This window comes from Triticum dicoccoides, chromosome 7A (assembly GCF_002162155.2).
Source record: "Triticum dicoccoides isolate Atlit2015 ecotype Zavitan chromosome 7A, WEW_v2.0, whole genome shotgun sequence".
Taxonomy (NCBI): Eukaryota; Viridiplantae; Streptophyta; class Magnoliopsida; order Poales; family Poaceae; genus Triticum; species Triticum dicoccoides.
Window position 1 is genome coordinate 685,446,997 of NC_041392.1, and position 19,284 is coordinate 685,466,280.

Consider the following 19,284-nt stretch of genomic DNA (forward strand, 5'->3'; position numbering starts at 1 on the left):
GCACGTTTTAACATTACGATGCGGTTTTTGTAAAAGTAGAAAAACAACACTAGTCAAGCTTGTGAAACTATTCAATGCAAAACAAATGCAAAAATGCTCGTTTGATTGTTTACTTTTAGCTTCCTTATCTGTGGTTATTTCTCTATCGTACTTTGTGCGGAGTATCTCACTGGTTGGAAAGGCATGCAAATTCCCAAACCGCTTGCTACACACTGTATCGAATTTTTGCCTAACAAGTTGTGTCGTGCAATTGGAATTCCAACTTGAGTACTACTACTAGTAGGAGTACCAGGGGCCAGTTCTTTTAGGCTTCTAGATTAGTAATCCCATAACTACTACCTCCGTCCTGGTTTATTGGTCCACATTGTAATCTGTGCCAAATTTTGATCATAAATTTAACTAATGAAATGTTAGTGCATGTCACATGCACTACTCCATCCGTCTAGGTGAGTAAGTCATCTTATGCTGTGCACCGTGACCAAGGTGGAGGAGAAAACGAGAAACGTTAATGTTTATTTGCTAATTAATAGTATTGTATGCAATGAACTAACCACTGCATGTCGTGTTTGATATGTCAAGTCATTAAAAGCATGCACACTCTTTATCTCTTATTGGTTGATATGTCAAGAAACAAGAAACGAGGTAGAAGTTAATGCACCGCGCCTAAGTGTTTTGGGATTATTTGATTTTCGTAAGACGGAGGGATTATAATGGTGAGGAATAAACCAGCTAAATCTTTGGTCAAATTTTAGCACAAATTACAATGGTGAGGAATAAACCAGGACGGAGTAGTAGTTTAGAAGCCCAAATAAATGAGTGAGGCGCCTTATTGTTACTCTCCACTGTGACTAGTCTTGTGGGAAAAGCTGGGGAAGCCGCCAAAAGAACTGGCCCTAGGAGTAGTAGCTAGGGATCGAGTGTACGAGATGAACCGGAGAAAGTAAATACAGAGAGATGAAATGCAAAAAAGACGGAGGAATGTGATGGTTGCTTGTCCGTTTATTTTACCAGGCCACTTATAACTAGGAGTGGTTGGGTTTTGTGATATGACGGCTTTACTACCGCGCCACGAGCGGGGTGAGAGGTGAGACTCCCGTGTAGCGCCGCCCTCTACACGTGTACTACATATGTCGTGGTTTATTAGTCCCCCATTGAATTTGACTGAAGATTTAACTGACAAAATGTTAGTGCATGTCAACAAAAACTATATCGTTGGATTCGTATTTGAACATAGTTTTGAATGATATAATTTTAGGTGACATGCATCAGCATTTATCGTACTATATATAATGTTAGTTCAATATTTGGTCGTACTAATCTATAGTAGTAAGGTGCCCGTGCGTTGCACCGAAGAGTGAAATGCATTGATCGGGGAGTTGTTTATTTTGACAAAGGATGTGGGGGTCATCTCATGTGTAACGGGTATCGATAGGTTTCTTCGGATATTATTTCATCTCTAGAGCTCACAAACATCCGGGTGAAATAGATAAAAAAAGTATCTTTTGCAAACAAAAGCGTTCAACTGGTCAACCTGCATCCAAAACTTGTGATGAAATAACACTTATTGAGCTTTGCAAGAAATGATCTTTAAGAATTAGTTTTTGAGTATCGATTGTTATACATGTTGGCTACAGATGACATGGCACTTTCTTATAGTCAACAGTTGGCTATACTATTAAGTAATATTAACCATGCCCTTATACACCTAGACGGAGGGGTTAAATCAAGATGACTTGCAAGCGGGCAGAGGAGATGTAAGAAATGGTTCATCGTAAGTCTTTCACCAGTACTGTAGTAAAAATTCATACATGGAAGATTCTAGCCTAACCATAAACGGATACACTTTTATTCATGCGCGATACTCCAATAGAGCAAGATCCTGCATGGAAGTCTCCACATGCTTAGACAGCGGATTACATTGAGCGAAGACTAATGATCAACATTTAACTTGAAAATGCAGATGTCCAGGTGAACCTCCTTGGAGTCCGCGTGCACATTGTTGGAGTTCAAATAACACCATGGGTTTTCCATGTCCACATCGGCGGGAAGGTCCCAGCTCGGCAGAGTTCAAGTATGCTTGGCGTAGCCAGTGTCGCCGCCCACGTACCCCCGAGGGGTAGTAATAGTGAGCACGCACGCGAAAATAGGCCTTGTGTCAGTGTCAGCGGCGTCGCCCCTGACGCACACTACAGAGATGTGGCGGCGGCCTGCGCGGGCCTCGCCGGTGGCCACGATCAAGAGGAAGACGCTGTCGTCCTCCTCCGAGACTAGCAGGCGGCGCTGATCCTCCAGCGACTCCGGCACGATGAACGGGTAGCACGTCTCGTACTTGATGTTCTTCGCCAAGGGCCATAGTGATTGCCGCACGCCTGTGTCAGGTGATGCACGATGTCCGCCGACGAGCCCCAAAACAGCACCGGGCACTCATAGCAGTAGACGAAGGGCTCCTTGGAGGCATCGACCAGGTCGTCCATGAAATGGGAGTGGTTGTAGGGGACGTTCCACCAGTTGAATATACGAGCAAGTTACTACGAGATTTTCTACAAAATAAATCATGACGGCTATAACAGAGATTAAACTAATCATGCGGACTAGCATAGTAGATGAACAGATCGAATATAGGACACAGACTAGAAACATGAATTCTACCACGATTTCGAACAGGAAGGACAGAAACACATATGATGCAACGGGAGCAGCACCATTGGCGTTGAGGTTGTTGCCCATGTCGTTGAGGAAGAGGTTGCCGAGGTCGGGGAAGAAGTCGGCGTCGGTGAAGTCGTCGCTGCTAGCAGTCGTGAGAGTGCGCTCCCCAAATTTAAACAGCACCGGCCGAATGGAGCGCAGGAGGGAGTGGTTGTACGGGACGTTGCGGCCGCCGAATGGAACGCAGGAGTAGCCCACGAAGCAGTAGATGGTGCTCCTCCCTAGTCTCTATTCTTATCTCTATCTCTACTACTCTTCTTTGTTTTTTTATAATATAGTAGTTGTAGTTGTCAAATCGAATAGTACTGCGCCGTCCACTGCACGCCCGACTGAACATGCCTCCTCGCCTCCATCAAACCCCTCCGTTAAACCCGCTTACAAACTGAGAAACCTACTCCGGCCCGCGGGAGGAAATTTGCCGGTTGCCGTTGGAGAATAATAGAGTCACGTCCAATCCATTTGAGTTAATTGTGTGTAAGATTCTCCCTCTATAAAAAGTTAATTGCATCCTTAATCTTGTATTCTAAGTACTCTGTGGGTTCCACTATCAGTACAATGTACATGACTTGCAGGCTGGCTACAGATTCATACAGAAAGTTAAAAATAAACAAATCCATGACTTGCAGGATTGGAGTTAGCACCGATGGCGGTTTGTAGTCGTTCCACGCTCAGGCAATGAAGTTTGTAACTATTTTAGATAAGAACATACTACTCTGGTGCTAGTAGTAGAGTAGAGTCCTACTCCACTACTACTACTCTACTCAAGCAAGTTAGGGCATAGTTGTAACACCCTCGTTGCGGCTATATCTCCTACGTGTCGAAGCACGACTTAGAGGCATAACCGCATTGAAAGCAATGTCGCAAGTTAGGCAATCATCACAACATCTCATGTAATATAAATAATAGAAGGGGAAGGAACATAGTTGGCTTACACTCGCCACGTCAAAACAAAGTACATAAATAGCATTACATCATCTAAACACTCATGGCCCGACTACGGTGCCAAAATAAAAGACCAACCCAACATGCGACACGGTCCTGATCGCCCCAACTGGGCACCACTACTGATCATCAGGGAAAGACACATAGTAACGGCGTGAGTCCTCGTCGAACTCCCACTTAAGCTCAAGCGCGTCATCTGGAATGGAGTCATCAGGCCCTGCATCTGGTTTGGAAGTAATCTGTGAGCCACAGAGACTCAGCAATCTCGCACCCTCGCGATCAAGACTATTTAAGCTTATAGGTAAGGCAAGGTAATAAGTGGAGCTGCAGCAAGCGACTAGCATATATGGTGGCTAACCTGTTCACAAAAGAGAGCGAGAAGAGAAGGCAAAGCGCGAAAGCATAACTAGAGAACAACATGCGGCAAGCATTACTCCAACACCGTGTTCACTTCCCGGACTCCGCCGAGAAGAGACCATCACGGTAACTCACATAGTTGATTCATTTTAATTAAGTTAAGGTTCAAGTTATCTACAACCGGACATTAACAAATTCCCATCTTCCCATAACCGCGGGCACGGCTTTCGAAAGTTCAAATCCCTGCAGGGGAGTCCCAACTTAGCCCATGACAAGCTCTCACGGTCAAAGAAGGATATACCTTCTCCCGAGACATTCCGATCAGACTCGGTATCCCGGTTCTACAAGACACTTCGACAAGTTAAAACAAATCCAGCAACACCGCCCGAATGTGCCGACAAATCCCGATAGGAGCTGCACATATCTCGTTCTCAGGGCACCCAAGCTAGGCCTATTTGTTTTCTCCGAATTACTGGGCTGCAAATCTTTCAAGACGAGGAGGGATGCATTCCGGCCTGGCTTAAGAGTATGGTCAATGTCTGTTAAAAGTAATATCAAAAGGGGTTGAAGATTCCAAAAAATTTATAGCAAATGGGATATAAGTTTCTTTTTTTGTTTTTATTCTTCACTAATATCTTATACGTATTGTTTTAGTATGACTATTAAGTTTTGGATTAAGAATATTTCGTTTCCCAGCAAAAATTTGCGAATTTTCAAAATTTCCCACATACTTAGTTAAATTTTTGACCCTAGTACTGACCAGAAAATGGCCAGCAATTCTAAAAATGAAAAACGGGCTGCAATAAATTCCATATGAATTAGAAAATGAGTAAAAATTATAAAAATAATAGCAAATGGTCTGTACACGCCACAGATTTCGAGGCTGACTTGTTTACGCAAGGCTTTGTCAGTGAACACATGATTCTAGCAGCAGTGACTGTTGGATGTCCATCCAACGGCCGACGTGCTTCTTCAATCTCTGATCTTCCTGCTCCAGCCGCCTAAACTAGCACTGGCGGGACTGTCTGCTCCCTCCTCTTGTGGCCCGCTGTGATGCCGCGCAGGCTTCCCCGGCCCACCCTACTCCCTCCGCTGGCCTGGCCGCACGCAATCAACGGCCTCCTTATTACGTGAAAAAATATATTCCTCCCACTGACATCTGGGGCGCACCGGTTGGGAGGCTGACCTGTGAGCCTACTAAGTTGACGCGTACGCAGGGCTTGTCAACTTAGTTAATAAACGATTCTAGCAGCAGTAACCGTTGGATTTGAATCAAACGGTCCTGCTGCTTCTTCAATCGCTGCTCTTCTTGCACCAGCCGCCCAAACCAGCGCCGGGGAGACCGCTTGCTCCTGCCTCCAGTGGCCGGTTGTGTTGCCGTTGAGGCTTCATTGCCCATACTACTCCCACCGCTAACCAGGCCCTGCGGCGACGGCAACCTCACATAGCAGCCGAACCAGTGAACCCTCATACTCCTCTCCGCGTGGGCATCCACTGCCGCGTCTTCCCCGGCTCCGCGTCGTCCCCTTCCTGGGCCTCTACGTCATCCACCGCCTTGGTGCTCTCGGCGCGGCGTGGTCAACTTTGTCAACGACATTTCATCGGAAGAGTACTGTACGTGGAGTGGCTGACAGGTGGGTCCACGGCCACAGCCCAGTTTTTTGTGATTTTCCAAGTAAGTCGCTTTGTGAGGCCTGTTGGGCTGCAAATCTTTCAAGACGAGGAGAGCTTCCATTCGGCTGGCCGAGAAAATGGCCCGTCAGTAATGAGAAATGGGTTGTACATTTTTAAAACAAATCAAACTGCAATTAGTTTCAAATATCTTTTTTTTCATTTCGAGATTTTAAATTACATTAATTTTTATGCATGGAGAATTTGTTGGATTTTATATTGATATACATTTATTTTTAAAATCAGTTTGAATGTGAGTCGAAATTTCGGGATTAAAATAGTTCGGACCGCACCGAAATATGCAAAATTTCGTATAATTTTTTAACCGTGGCCACAATATGGACTGTAATGCTAACAAAAATAATATTGGCTCCAAAAAACCTTAATAATTAGCAAATGGGCTGTAAATTATTAGAAATAATGGCAGATAGGTTGTATGCTGTTTTCCACAGATTTGAGACTTTCCTTAAAAAAAGGTTGGCGTACAAGCAGTGACTGTTGGATGACCATCCAACGGCCGTCGTGCTTCTTCAATCTCTGCTCTTCCTGCTCCAGCCGCTCAAACAAGCGCCGGCGGGACTGCGTGCTCCCTCCTCCCCGTGGCCAGCTCTGCTGCCGCGCAGGCCTCACCGCCCACCGTACTCCCATCGCTGGCCTAGCCATCCCTCTACTCACCCACACCTGCTGTTATTCTCCGGCGACGGCAGTCGAACCAGTTAACCCTCGTAGAGTCCTACTCCCCTCCGCGTGGGAAACAACTGCCGAGTCTTCCCTGCCTCCGTGTTGTTCCCTTCCTACACTACAAGAAATATGTCAACTTGTGACCCTCACTATTGGCCGCTGAGAGGTCATAGTTTTTCATTTGCAACCTTTTTTTGACCAAAAACAGAAGGTCAAAAGTTGGCGGTCGTAAACTGAAATTAGCGACCTTCTGTAAAAGGTCGTTGGTTCCACGACCAAATTTTTGGTCACTAGCAGCCTCCCCAGACCACGTAGGCATCCAGCGTGGTAAGCTGATGTGGCACAAGAATCAGCCCAGTCCAATTCGGTGTTTATATGGGCCGAGCCCATTAATTTAGCCCATTTACCCTATGAATTTTTTGTCAGCTTCATGGACCAAGCCCAACATTGCAACCTTTTTATATTCACAATTCGGCCCTTTTATATTCTAGGTCGTGGTCTTTTAATATTCAACTTCTTATTATTTTGGCCCTTCTCTAGTGTGTTTTTTCCATTAAATAAATAGCTCCAGTCCAACTTTGTTTGGGCCACGGCCAATTGAGGCCCAGTACTATTTTCCATATGAAGTAGCATGTACACAATTTCCATAATCTTCATGTCATTTAAAGCAGCATGTACATAGAGAATACATCATTTAATTACATAGGAATACATCATCTACATAATTTGCCTTAACTTACTACTACATCATATTGTTCCAACTCGTATTAGCACATCTCATGTGCTCCAGATGCAACAACTTGCATTCCTATGAGAACACTCCAGTTCTATCTACTCACCCCCATTCACATGCAACATAAGAAGCATAGTGTAGAACGCCATCTTAACCACATCCGCAGCACCATAAACTGGTGTAGAGCGAGAAGCTTCAGCAAGGAGGCATAGGCTCCACCCTTGCGTCCGGTGGCACCTGCAGGGAGGGAGAGACTGAGAAGCAAGCAAATAAAACATTGAAGTTCAGGCCAACCAAGCTCATGCTAGTGATCAACCAAGCAAGCAAATAAAGCAGCTAGTAAAAAGCAAATTAGTTGCTCATAGCAAAAGGTGGATAAATCAGTGGGATCTTTCCTTATCACTAAAACTAGCGGAGTGACCCGCGCATTTGCGCGGCTAGATTTACCTACATATTATTATATATGTTTTAATTTCAACTCGGTTTGGACAATCCTATACACCTTTTTTTGTCCATATAACTGCGTCAACAATGCATGTTGACATATATGAGCATGTATGTTGACAATTTTCCTCCATTGCTCCGTACTAATTGTTCTGGAATGAGAACATTAATCTTATACTACTGAAATTGATATTACAAATCAAAATGTCGACTTTGTATATATGGAGTTGACTCTGCCCGGCGATATGAATGTTTCCTCTCACCTTCACGCTATGATGTCAACTTTCTCTAATCTTCACAGTGCGGAAATGGTTGATATCGACGTCTATGACATACATTTCTTAGTTTTGTGTTGGCAGGCATATTGATACATTTGAGATAAGTTACATCGGCAATTTTTCTCAGTCACTACTTGCATGTTACAACAATGAAATAAATTGCCTATTAATTCCAAGTTTCCCCTTTGTAGGTTAAATTCAATATATAAATAACATTATTTCTTGTAAAAATGTTGCATATTTTAGTTATTAATAGACAATGCATAATGTCCATAAGAAAATAAATTATTGTTCCTTATCTAACAAATACATAAATAGTTGTGTCTATACACCCAATAAGAATTTTTCTATAAATCATATTCCAAACTTAGTTGTTGAAGTATTTCATATAAAGTTTGTACAAAGCCGAATTGATAATTCTTATTTGTACTTTCCTATATAAAATATGATTTCATTATATAAAATCAATTTTATTTTTATATAGATTATGCCGCAAATATGAGCTAATTAAGGACTATCTAGAAATATTTTCAGAAAAGAAATATGTTGCATCCGTTTTGTTCTCTATACTAAATTTCATATACAAACAATAATTTTCTCCTACATGGACATAATAAGATGCTTATATTTACATATATTTTTTTGCGGGTCACTTATATTTACATATTTAGCTATAAAGATTTTCATAAAATACTTATATGTTAATAGAATCTGACTTTTTACTGCTAATTTTAGTTCTATATTTAAAATAAATTTGCGTCCTCCAAATTCGACATCCATTGAGAAATAACATTTTTCATTTTAGTACACACCAAGTTAGTCTGATTTACCCCGGAAAAAAATAGTCCTATTCAAAATTAACTTGCTTATGTCAGCATGATGTCTCATGTTTTCTTGCCGCTGTATAACCGAATGGCTTTAGAATAGTTCAGTCTCAACTTGTTCTTTGAGATATTGAATCTTTTAAAGCACATTTTCAAATGACTCGCTGAGTATTCTAGCTTAAGGCCCTGATTACCTTGTAGCTGCACGTTGTCATATGTGTGCTCCCTGAATGTCCCCAACGTTTTTTCATCACTTCGGGCCATTGCATATTCTCCGCTAGCGTTTTCTATAGGCTTCTTGTTGGTTGGGCGGTAGAATCGGACTAAAAGTATTTCATCGTGTGAATACAATAGTTTGGTTTGAATTTTGGAAAATATTGACTGTATCCTTCCGTCGGGCGCTGGGATGCATATCTAGTACGGGTACAAAAAATTTCTGAGTATGTATCCTGTCAGAATTTTAATCGGCAATTGTGGCTTCTTGTGTTCACATCTTGCACGTGATCGTGATTACACATGACGAACGCGTGACAGATCAATACGGCAATATACTTTTTGTAGATCAATATATGGCAATATAATAATACTACCTTGTATGCAAAAATCTATTACATCTCGACCCATATTTCCTGATCTGATTTTGGACGTGCCATGTTGCACTCAATTTGTACATGCCAATGATAGATTTATTTTATTGTAAAAAAAGATATATCAACTATTTTTCATAAAAAAGTCGTCCCAGATTTAGCGATTTTTGGATGTAACAGTCCATAGGATTTTTCTTATTTATTGGATGTATTGCATGTGTATCAAAATTTGTGATGCATAACAAATATTCCAATTTGTGTTGACTACCGCTTGGATCAATTTTGTTTTGAGGGGTACTCGCAACTTTATTACTTAAACAATGTTGGGAATGTCGTTCGTTACAATATGTAAAATGCAGCCGGGTGGCACATTAGACCAAACCATCTCTAAATCATTGCTAACCCCCACTTTAACTAAAACATGAGCAGCTAGATTAGCTGTATGTTGACGCTCAAAAGTGGCATAGTCATAAAATTAGCTTAGGCTATATAAAGACTAATTCAAACTCAAGATGGGAGGTCACTCTAGATGGCTCTCTTTAAGAAGATCGAGATGGATATGAAGATGGTATATAGAGGAGCTCGGATGTAATAGTTATGACAAGTTCGGCGATGCTCATGTTGACACCAAATTAAATAATGGCATTAAACTCAATAAAGACGACCTCTGATGGAAAACGTTTCAACATGAAAGTTGTGCGTCTCGTCGAAACGGTGGATTTTGATATAATATCGTCTTAATCCGAGGTCGTATGCAACCTGTGGAGGCAAAACAAGGTCAGAAACAGAAGCTGCAGAGTCATTTCGGACCGACCGAGTTTATTTGATCGGTGAGACCGAGTTGGTCCGAAAATTTACCAGAGAGTTGGTAATGTTGACTCGGTAGGACCGAAGCAACCCAATCGGTAAGACCGAGATTGATCCAGAAATTAGACAAAGTAACAGAGAGTTGGCCACGTTCACTCGGTGGGACCGAAGCAAACCAATCGGTGAGACCGAGATTGATCCGGAAATTGCCAAATATTCATGTCCGAGTTAGGTTAGGGTTTTTGATGTTTTGGACGGAATTTTTAGTCTTTTTCTTGTACGGAAAGTACAGCCGCCTTATAAATAGATGAGAGGTGACGACCGATTGAACAACACACAATCGATCAATTCATCTACCACCTTTTATATTTTATCTTTTCTCCTTAACCCTAGTTCTTCTTCTTCCTCGTTCTTCGTCTGTTCTTCTTTGCAGGGCGGCGAACCTCGAGGCCCTAGGGGCGATCAGGTCGACCTAGGGCAGCCCATAGCCACCGCACGTCCAGACGGGTCCCTCCTGGACGTGCGGGGTTTCGGGTCTTCAAAAGCGCCCGCCGGATTGCCTGCGTACCGCGCTTCCGTCCGGGTCTCTTTCGACGTGAGCTGCGGTGCATTACCCTCGGCGTTGGAGGTACACGGTGACGTGTTCGTGTTCGCTGTTCGTGTGCGAACACTGTACGCCGAGCCCCGGTGACCTTGTACTCTTGTGTAGATCTAAGCATGTCTTTGATTTCTTCTATAAAAGGTCCCAATGCTGAGACAACGCTTTTGCTGGCTAGTTCCAGATGAATTTTCTGTACTCCTCTCTGTCGCTAGTTTAACCCCCCTCCTCGCAGCCAACACTTCAGCAACTTGAGGGTCAATAGCACTGGGGAAGAACGTTGCAGCTCCTCCTCTATAAGCACCTTCATGGTCTCGTAGGATCACTCCACCTCCCCCTTTGTCTTGCACTTTCGACACAGCACCATCTGCATTAACTTTAATCCATCCTTGGTCAGGCTGCTTCCAATGCTTGACCGATTTCGGCGTCTTGATCGTTTTTTGTTTTGTATGCCCCGAGAGCCACTCCCGTACATGATCACAAACGCTTTCTGCCACTGCCCAGGGATCTGCAATTTTCTTGCCATCTCTCGCCTCATTCTTTGCTAACCACAACCCATATTAGTCCCTGGATCATGAACTCTCTCAGTGTGGCTTGCGGCAGCGAACCAACTCTGCATCCATGTTGATATTTCATGTTGGGTGACCTCCATTGGCAGCGGAAGCACCACCGAAGCTCCCTTCTCCTCGCAGAGCAGCTTCCAGAACATGGCAGAATGTGGGCAGGCCCAGGACCTGTGTTGATTGGTTTCTTCTCAAACACATGTGATACAAAAAACAGCCGGCTTGATCCGTCGTGTATGCAGTTCAGTACCAGCCACAAGTCCGTTCTTCATGAGTCTCCAGTTAGTGGCCAAAGCGCCAGCCAACCTTTGTGCTGCACCGCTGTAGTTGAAGATCCCGGCTATCTGGATTTCAACCCTTTCATGCTCATACGAAGATGATAGGCAGACTTCACAGTGAACTGACGGCTTTGATCAATTTGTCTTGTAGAAACCGCGTCAAACAATAATTGGTAAACTAGTCACGGTACAGTTATTCGGAAAAAAAATCAAGTATAGTTGTGACTCCGTTTTGTTAAAGGATCCAACCATATAGTCCGTAGTTTCCTTCCGGCAAGCACGCGATTGATTTTCTTAGTGCTACGTGATGGGATAAGCAGCCGTGACTTGTAGCTGTTTGTCGTTTCCTGTTTTTTGGAAACTCTGCCAGTTTCGTTAATATATTCCCACATGATCTATTTCTACATGTCATGTCGTGTCACACGTACGTGATTGATTGGGTTTCTTTTGAAAAAAGAGAGGTCTTTACAGGCTATAGGTTTCCCAAGCATACATGAGACGTGCCTATTCTTTTTTTTTCTTTTGAGGTGTAGAGACGTGCCTATTCTTTTATAACTATTCCTATTATGTCCCTAAGAAAATAAGCCTACGTTACAGGTTAAAACGTTTGTACGTGCCAATATTTTTTTAGGTAACGCTTAGATCATTAAATCTCCGCCGTTAATATCAAAATTTGATGGTCAAGATAATTTACTATATGTGGATGAACGTAAAGGCTTGTTTGACTCTTATTTTAATTATATAATAGATTAAAAATTTGAGCACACCAAAAATTGATTCTGTGTCATAAGATGATCCTGAGAGTGCAGCACCATGTTACCATCTCTAAAGCTGATTAGCCAGCAGCAAAAATTGTGTAACATATGTATAACCATTGCAAACAACCTTAGCAGAATAAGCAGAACAAAATTTCATGTAAAATCTTGGTATAACCAGTAGATTATCCCCTAAGAGAAGCTAATTAGGCTCCAATACACAAGGCACAACAAGCAGAGACTAAATAAGCCATGGCATGAAACAGAGCATGGTATTACAGCGGCTCAGAGATGGAGCTAGAGGTAGGAGATGGACTCACTGGAGAGGAGATTGTAGTCGAAGCCGCACACAGGCGCCGGCCCCGCCGCCACCATCACCCTCTAGAGGAGACGCTGCCGCTTCATCGACGGACTTATCTGGTACAAGGAGATCATCAAAATGCATCACACACATGATCATCAAAAGGCAGCAGCAGGAGCAAATACAAATTTAGCCCACCATGAACAGGGGCGCTAGGCAATCAAGTAGCAATGTCATATATAGGTACTAATAACAGGACCTTAGATAATTAGTTTTCGTTCTTACTGACACACAAGTTGACAGAATGTACTAAATATATTCTAATAAAAAGGATTGGGAGCAGAGAGAGAGGGAGGTGGAGATGGACGTGCTACCTGCTGCTGCGATGGTGCCTCTTGGTGGTCGTGCTTGAGCTCCTCCTCCTAATGCTACTCACTAACCTGCAGGACAAACAGGACCACGGGTGAGCTGCAACACAGGCACATACAAGAAGTGAAGGTATGGAGAAGAACCTAGAAGAAGAGAGGTGCTCTGTCCTCCTCCGTCCGTGCCCCTCCTCCTCCTCCTCCGTGCCTATGTCGAACAACCTCCATTCGTCGCTTGCGAGCACCATGCGCCTTGGTTGGCCATGAAGCCCTTGTCCTCTGCTGCATGGATGAAACCCAAAGTATCAGTACAGCTACACTGGCACATAGTACAGACATGGTATCACAAACATTCTCTAATTGACTAGCACCCAAATATATATACATGCACCAGTTGAGAAAAATTATGACTTGGACAGTGTATTAAAGAAAAATCAGTGTTCCATGCACACCAAATCATTCAAAAAATTAACTACACTACTGCAGTTCTGAACAGCTATCGGTGCATCAACAAAATATGGAACAAGCACTGCATGACAACTAGAGTATATATATAGCACTCAACAATGAACAGTTATCACAGAGAACAAGATACCAAGAGATGAATGATGGCACTCAAATTCTAATCTCACATAGATAAAATCCATTGCCATAGTAACAGGCACTGTGCATGATTCATAAGGGAGGTTCCTAGAATAAAATAGTTGAAACGGGGGATGATTCTATTTTAGAGCTAAGTAGGTAACAGCATATACTTAGAAGGGGTGATAAACGAACTGAATTTAGGATACAGTGCCATCTTTTACTCTCAAGTAACGATAGCAAATGTTGTTTGAAGATTTGTATCTACAGAATGTTGTGTGGAAATTGTTATTGCTGCAGATGAATCCTATATATTATTGTATATATACTCACTAAGTTACAGTAGTTGTGGTGCAGTGTGCAGGTTATTTTAGAAGATGCCACGTGCAAATTCTTATCTCTGTAGGTGATTCTCAATAATTGGCATCAAGTGAGATCCCGTATGCACAATCTAGTCCTACCTCTGTCAATTTCGATTCAATGCATCTGATTTCTATGCCCAAGCAGCTCACAGATTCAATACAATCAGTCATCCGGCTAAGCACACAATGCATCCAAATCTACCGGAGTTAAGCACTAGTGACGATTCCTCCCAAATAAACGGTGGAACAGGGATATATTTTCTTTGTTGGATGATTGGGCGAAACTGGGATCTAATTCGCCGAGCCAAAAGGCGTGATCTACCTGTTTTCTCCAAGACGGGACGAGACTAAACCAGAGGCTTTCCCCTTCCAGATTCCACGAGGACCCAGGCCAGATTAACAATTCGGTGGCGTTACTAGTAGACGAGCGCGGAATCCGAGCAAGCAGGAGCAAGAGGAAGCAGGAAGGAGGCGGTAGGTAGGGTAGGTGGGTACCGCGAGATCATCGACGTCGATCTTGACGAAGAGGGCGTCGGCGAAGCGGGAGGCCATCTCCTTGAAGGCGGGCTCGATGAAGCGGCAGGGCCCGTACCAGGAGGCGGAGAAGTCGATGACCATCTGCCGGGGCAAGCGCAGCAGATTAGCAAGGTCCGTCAGATCCGGAGGAGCACGCTGCAGGCAGGGGATTGATTACTCGTAAGGAAGAGGAGGAACGGGACGGACCAGCTTGGACGCGTTCCGGTGTTCCTCCCAGTGCTTGTCCCAGGCGAGCTTGGAGTGGACGGCGACGACGGCGGAGTCGGGGTCGTCGCCGGGGAGCGGGGGAGGGGTCCACAAGGATGACAGGAAGGAGCCTATGGTTCCTTGGCTCTGTCCGCGCTTGTCTGTCTCGTCTGTGGGAAGAGAGGCGGATGGGGAGACAACCGACCGCGGCCTCCGGGGACGACGAGGCCGCCGTCGTCGCCGCGGACGCAGCCACCCCCGAGGGCGGCCAGCAGGTGACGCGATGGGCGCCGCTGCAGGACGGGGAGGAGGTGGCGGCGGCGAGGAGCCGAGGGAGGAGTGCGGCTGTGGGTTAGCCGGTTAGGGTTTGGGAGGTTGGGTGAGGGGGTGAGGGCTGCCGTTGGATCCTGAAGCATCCGACGGTGGTTGATGCATGATCCGCGTGATATTTCTATGGATCAATTAGAGTGCGCTAAATAATTTGGAGATTTTTTGACCATATAAATTGGTCATGATTGATTACATACAAATTTTTCATTTCATTTTTCAATGCTAAAAATGAGTTTTTTTGTGAAAGATCTATCAAATATTTGTTCAAATGATGTCATATTTTGCACAAGTTTACATCTTAGATTGGCAAACAACATTGACAAAGGGAGTTTTTATTTCTTTTGCATGAAAAAACAATTTTCAATTTTTGGAGTGCCCAAAATAAGTTTTTTTTAAAGGACTTACCATATATTTGTTGCAAAATTGTACCAAATCAATTTTCTAAAATACTTGGCCATATATAATGCACAATTGACCAAATAGTTAGGTGTCAAAAGTTTCGATGCACCTCTCATGAAAAAGACAAAGTTGATTCAGCAGAAAGCGGATAAATTTGTACTGTAGCTGCTCATAGTTTGCTCTTTATTTTTTCCAAATCCAAGACCCTAAACGCAAAAAAATAAGTATCTATTTAATTATAGAAACGCAAAAATATCCAAGATTCAACCACTATGTAGGAACGGTCATGCCCGCTGTTTTGACCCCATTTTGAGACGGGCATAAAAATTTCAAAAAAAATCAAAAAATTCGAAAACCTTCGCATTGTGTCATTATATATGACCAAGCTTCCAGTAAAAATAACAAACTTGTAATACGACAATTATTTTAAAAAAGTGTTCCCAGAAACGAGCTATCATGTGTGGAGATCAATGTCTATCAAGCCAAATGATCAATCTTATGGCCACATTCATGACATAGTTTGTTAAAATGATCTCATATTGTGCATAAGGGTGCATCTTGGAATGGCAAACAATGTTGCCTAAGGGAATTTTCATTTTCTTTTCACGGAAAATTCATTTCCATTTTTGGAGTGCCCGAAATGAGGTTTTTTTGTAAAGGAACAACCAAATAAATTTTATAAAAATGGACCAAATCAATTTTATAAAATAGTAGGCCATGTTTAATGCACAATTGACACAATGGTTCGGTGTCAAAATCCTTGATCCACCTTTGGTGAAAAAGACAAATTTCTGCCGATTCAGCAGGAAGTGGGTCAAATTTGAACTGTAGCTGCCTCATAGTTTCCTCTTTATTTTTTTCAAAAATCATTTCTAGGTACATAACTATCTATTTAACCAGAGAAACATCAAAAGTTTTCCAAGATTCAACCACTAGCTAGGAACATGTCATTCCCGCTGTTTTGACCGCATTTTGAAACGCGCATAAAAAATTCAAAAAAATTCTAAAAATTGGAAAACCTTCGCATTGTGTCATGATATGTGACCAAGTTTCCAGGAAAAACAATAAACCTGTAATACGAAAAATCGTTTAAAAAAGTGTTTTCAGAAATGAGCTATCAGGCGTGAAGATTCATGGCTTTCAAGCCAAATGATCAATCTTCTCGCCACATTCATGGCATTGGTTGTTCAAATGATCTCATATTGTGCACAAGGGTGCATATTGGAATGGCAAACAATGTTGCCTAAGGAAGTTTTCATTTTCTTTGGACGAAAAAACCATTTTCCATTTTTCGAGTGCCCAAAAGGAGGTTTTTTTGTGAAGGACCTGCCAAATATTGTTGCAAAATTGGACCAAATCAATTTTCTAAAATACTAGGACATATTTAATGCACAATTGACAAAATGTTTGGGTGTAAAAAGTTTTGATCCACCTCTCGTGAAAAAGACAAATTTCCGCCGATTCAGCTGGAAACGGGTCAAATTTGAACTATAGCTGCCTTGTAGTTTGCTATTTATTTTTTCCAAAAATCATTTCTAGGTACATAAGTATCTATTTAATCAGAGAAACGCCAAAAAGATTTCAAGATTCAACCACTAGCTAGGAACGGTCATTCCCGCCGTTTTGACCGCATTTTGAAACGGGCATAAAAAATTCAAATAAAAATCAAAAAATTGGGAAACCTTCGCATTGTGTCATTATATGTGGCCAAGTTCCCAGGAAAAATAACAAACTTGTAATACGTCAATTATTTTAAAAAAGTGTTCTCAGAAACGAGCTATCACGTGTGGAGATCAATGACTTTCAAGCCAAGTGATCAATCTTATGGCCACATTCATGGCATAGTTTGTTCAAATGATCTCATATTGTGCAGAAGGGTGCATATTGGAATGGCAAACAATGTTGCCTATGGAAGTTTTCATTTTCTTTGGACGAAAAAATCATTTTCCATTTTTTGAGTGCACCAAATGAGGTTTTTTTTGTGAAGGACCTACCAAATAATTATTGCAAAATTGTACCGAATAATTTTTATAAAATACTGGGTCATATTTAATGCACAATTGACCAAATGGTTTGGTGTCAAAAGTTTTGATCCACCTGTGATGAAAAAGACAAATTTCCGCCGATTCAGCTAGAAGCGGGTCAAATTTGAACTGCGGCTACCTCATGGTTTGCTATTTATTTTTTTCAAAAAATAATTTCTAGGTACAAAAGTATCTATTTAATCAGAGAAACACCAAAAAAATTCCAAGATTCAACAACTTGCTAGGAACGGTCAAGCCCGCCGTTTTGACCGCATTTTGAAACGGGCATAAAAATTTCAAAAAAATCAAAAAATTGGGAAACCTTCGCATTGTGTCATTATATGTGACCAATTTTCAAGAAAAAATAATAAACTTGTAATACGACAATTATTTTCAAAAGGTGTTCTTAGAAATGAGCTATCATGTGTGGAGATCAATTCTTTCAAGCCAAATGATCAATCTTATGGCCACATTCATGGCATAGTTTGTTCAAATGATCTCATATTGTGCACAAGGGTGCATCTTGGAATTCCAAACAATGTTTCCTAAGGGAGTTTTCATTTTCTTTGCAAGGAAAATTCATTTTCCATTTTCCGAGTGCCTAAAATGAGTTTTTTTGTGAAGGACCTACCATATATTTGTTGCAAAATTGGACCAAATCAATTTTCTAAAATACTAGAATATATTTAATGCACAATTGACAAAATGGTTGGGTGTAAAAAGTTTTGATCCACCTCTCGTGAAAAAGACAAATTTCCGCCGATTTAGTAGGAAGCGCGTCAATTTTGAACTGCGACTACCTTATAGTTTGCTCTTTATTTTTTCCAAAAATTATTTCTAGGTACATAAGTATCTATTTAAGCATAAATACATGGTTTGGTGGTGATACGTCGAGGTTTGGGCGGTGGCCGAGGGTTCCAACTCTAGAGCGCGTAGACTCGCTTGCCCGCCGCGTGGTCACCGCGTGACCGTGGCATTGCCATGTGTTCTGGGCGACCTAGGCATGTCTACTGGGATGGGCATTCCCCAGGTAGGTGCTAGGAAGAAAATTCCAACATAAAATTCTCATGAGGAGACCGATCGATGCTCAAACATGAATTAGCAGCCAAGTGTTTGATTAGCGGTACGGAAAATGTACATGGCTAATGGGCGTGAGTTTTGGCTGAGGATGATCGGTTACTAAGGACACTATCTTGGAAAATTTGCAGCTCAAATGCAGGAGGCTAGGTGTCACTTGCTTTGCAACGTACCACACTGGACAGAAATATGAATGCTGAAGCCACACTCACATGTATTGTTAGATGGGGCTCAAATTTTGTGGAGAGCAATGATTTGTCAATATAGAAGATGTGGAATTTTTTTAGCTCATTAATATATGCCTAGCCAGTACTTCCTTCAAAACAGTTCGAGTTGAACAAAAGTTTGGAAATTTGCCGAGGAAGATTTACCAGGCAAATGGAGTTGAATATTGTCATGAGGCAATCATTTGGATAGTAAAGAATGCCCAATTTTTTTGGGAATTTTGGGAATGACAGAAATATAGGTTGCTTCACAACCTAGGGCAAAAATTGACACATGGACATGACACATAGGCAAAACTGATGAGGTGGCGCCTAGTCATAGCAATAAGTACCAATGCATCCACGTTCACAACCTCATGACCATTTATATTGGTCGTAATCAGGTAGAAATAAGGTCATTGGCGCCTCTTGTCTGCTTTGTGACCACTTGGTGTAAGCAATTTCAGGGTATGAGCCCTTCCAAGCGAAATGGTCGTGAATTTACGACCAATTCAGCTGGGGTCGCTAAGAGAAGGTCATAAGTTGACATATTTCTTGTAGTGCTAGGCCTCGCCGTCGTCCACCGCCCTGGTGCTCTCGGCGCGGCCTGGTCAACGTGGTCAACGACCGACATGCATCTGAAGTGGACTGTACGTGGAGAGGCCGACAACTGGGTCCACGGCCGCACGTAAGG

The 19,284-nt window shown here is 42.5% G+C and overlaps 1 protein-coding gene across 1 annotated transcript; it reads right to left on the reverse strand.

The window, feature by feature from the left end:
• Nucleotides 1-12,971: 12,971 nt before the first annotated feature.
• Nucleotides 12,972-14,693, reverse strand: LOC119332027 (thioredoxin H2-2-like). Its single transcript, XM_037605208.1, has 3 exons — nucleotides 14,558-14,693; nucleotides 14,330-14,452; nucleotides 12,972-13,172 (listed from the first exon to the last, which is right to left on the reverse strand). The coding sequence occupies exons 2-3, from the start codon at nucleotides 14,450-14,452 to the stop codon at nucleotides 13,038-13,040; spliced, it is 258 nt and encodes an 85-aa protein (XP_037461105.1). The 5' UTR covers nucleotides 14,558-14,693; the 3' UTR covers nucleotides 12,972-13,037.
• Between the last annotated feature and the right edge of the window lie 4,591 nt (nucleotides 14,694-19,284).

Coding starts and splice junctions, on each gene's coding strand:
- LOC119332027 (XM_037605208.1), bottom strand. CDS start 14,452: ATGGTCATCGACTTCTCCGCCTCCTGGTACGGGCCCTGCCGCTTCATC. Junction 13,173..14,329: donor TCGACGTCGATGATCTCGCG/GTACCCACCTAC, acceptor TCATCCATGCAG/CAGAGGACAAGGGCTTCATG.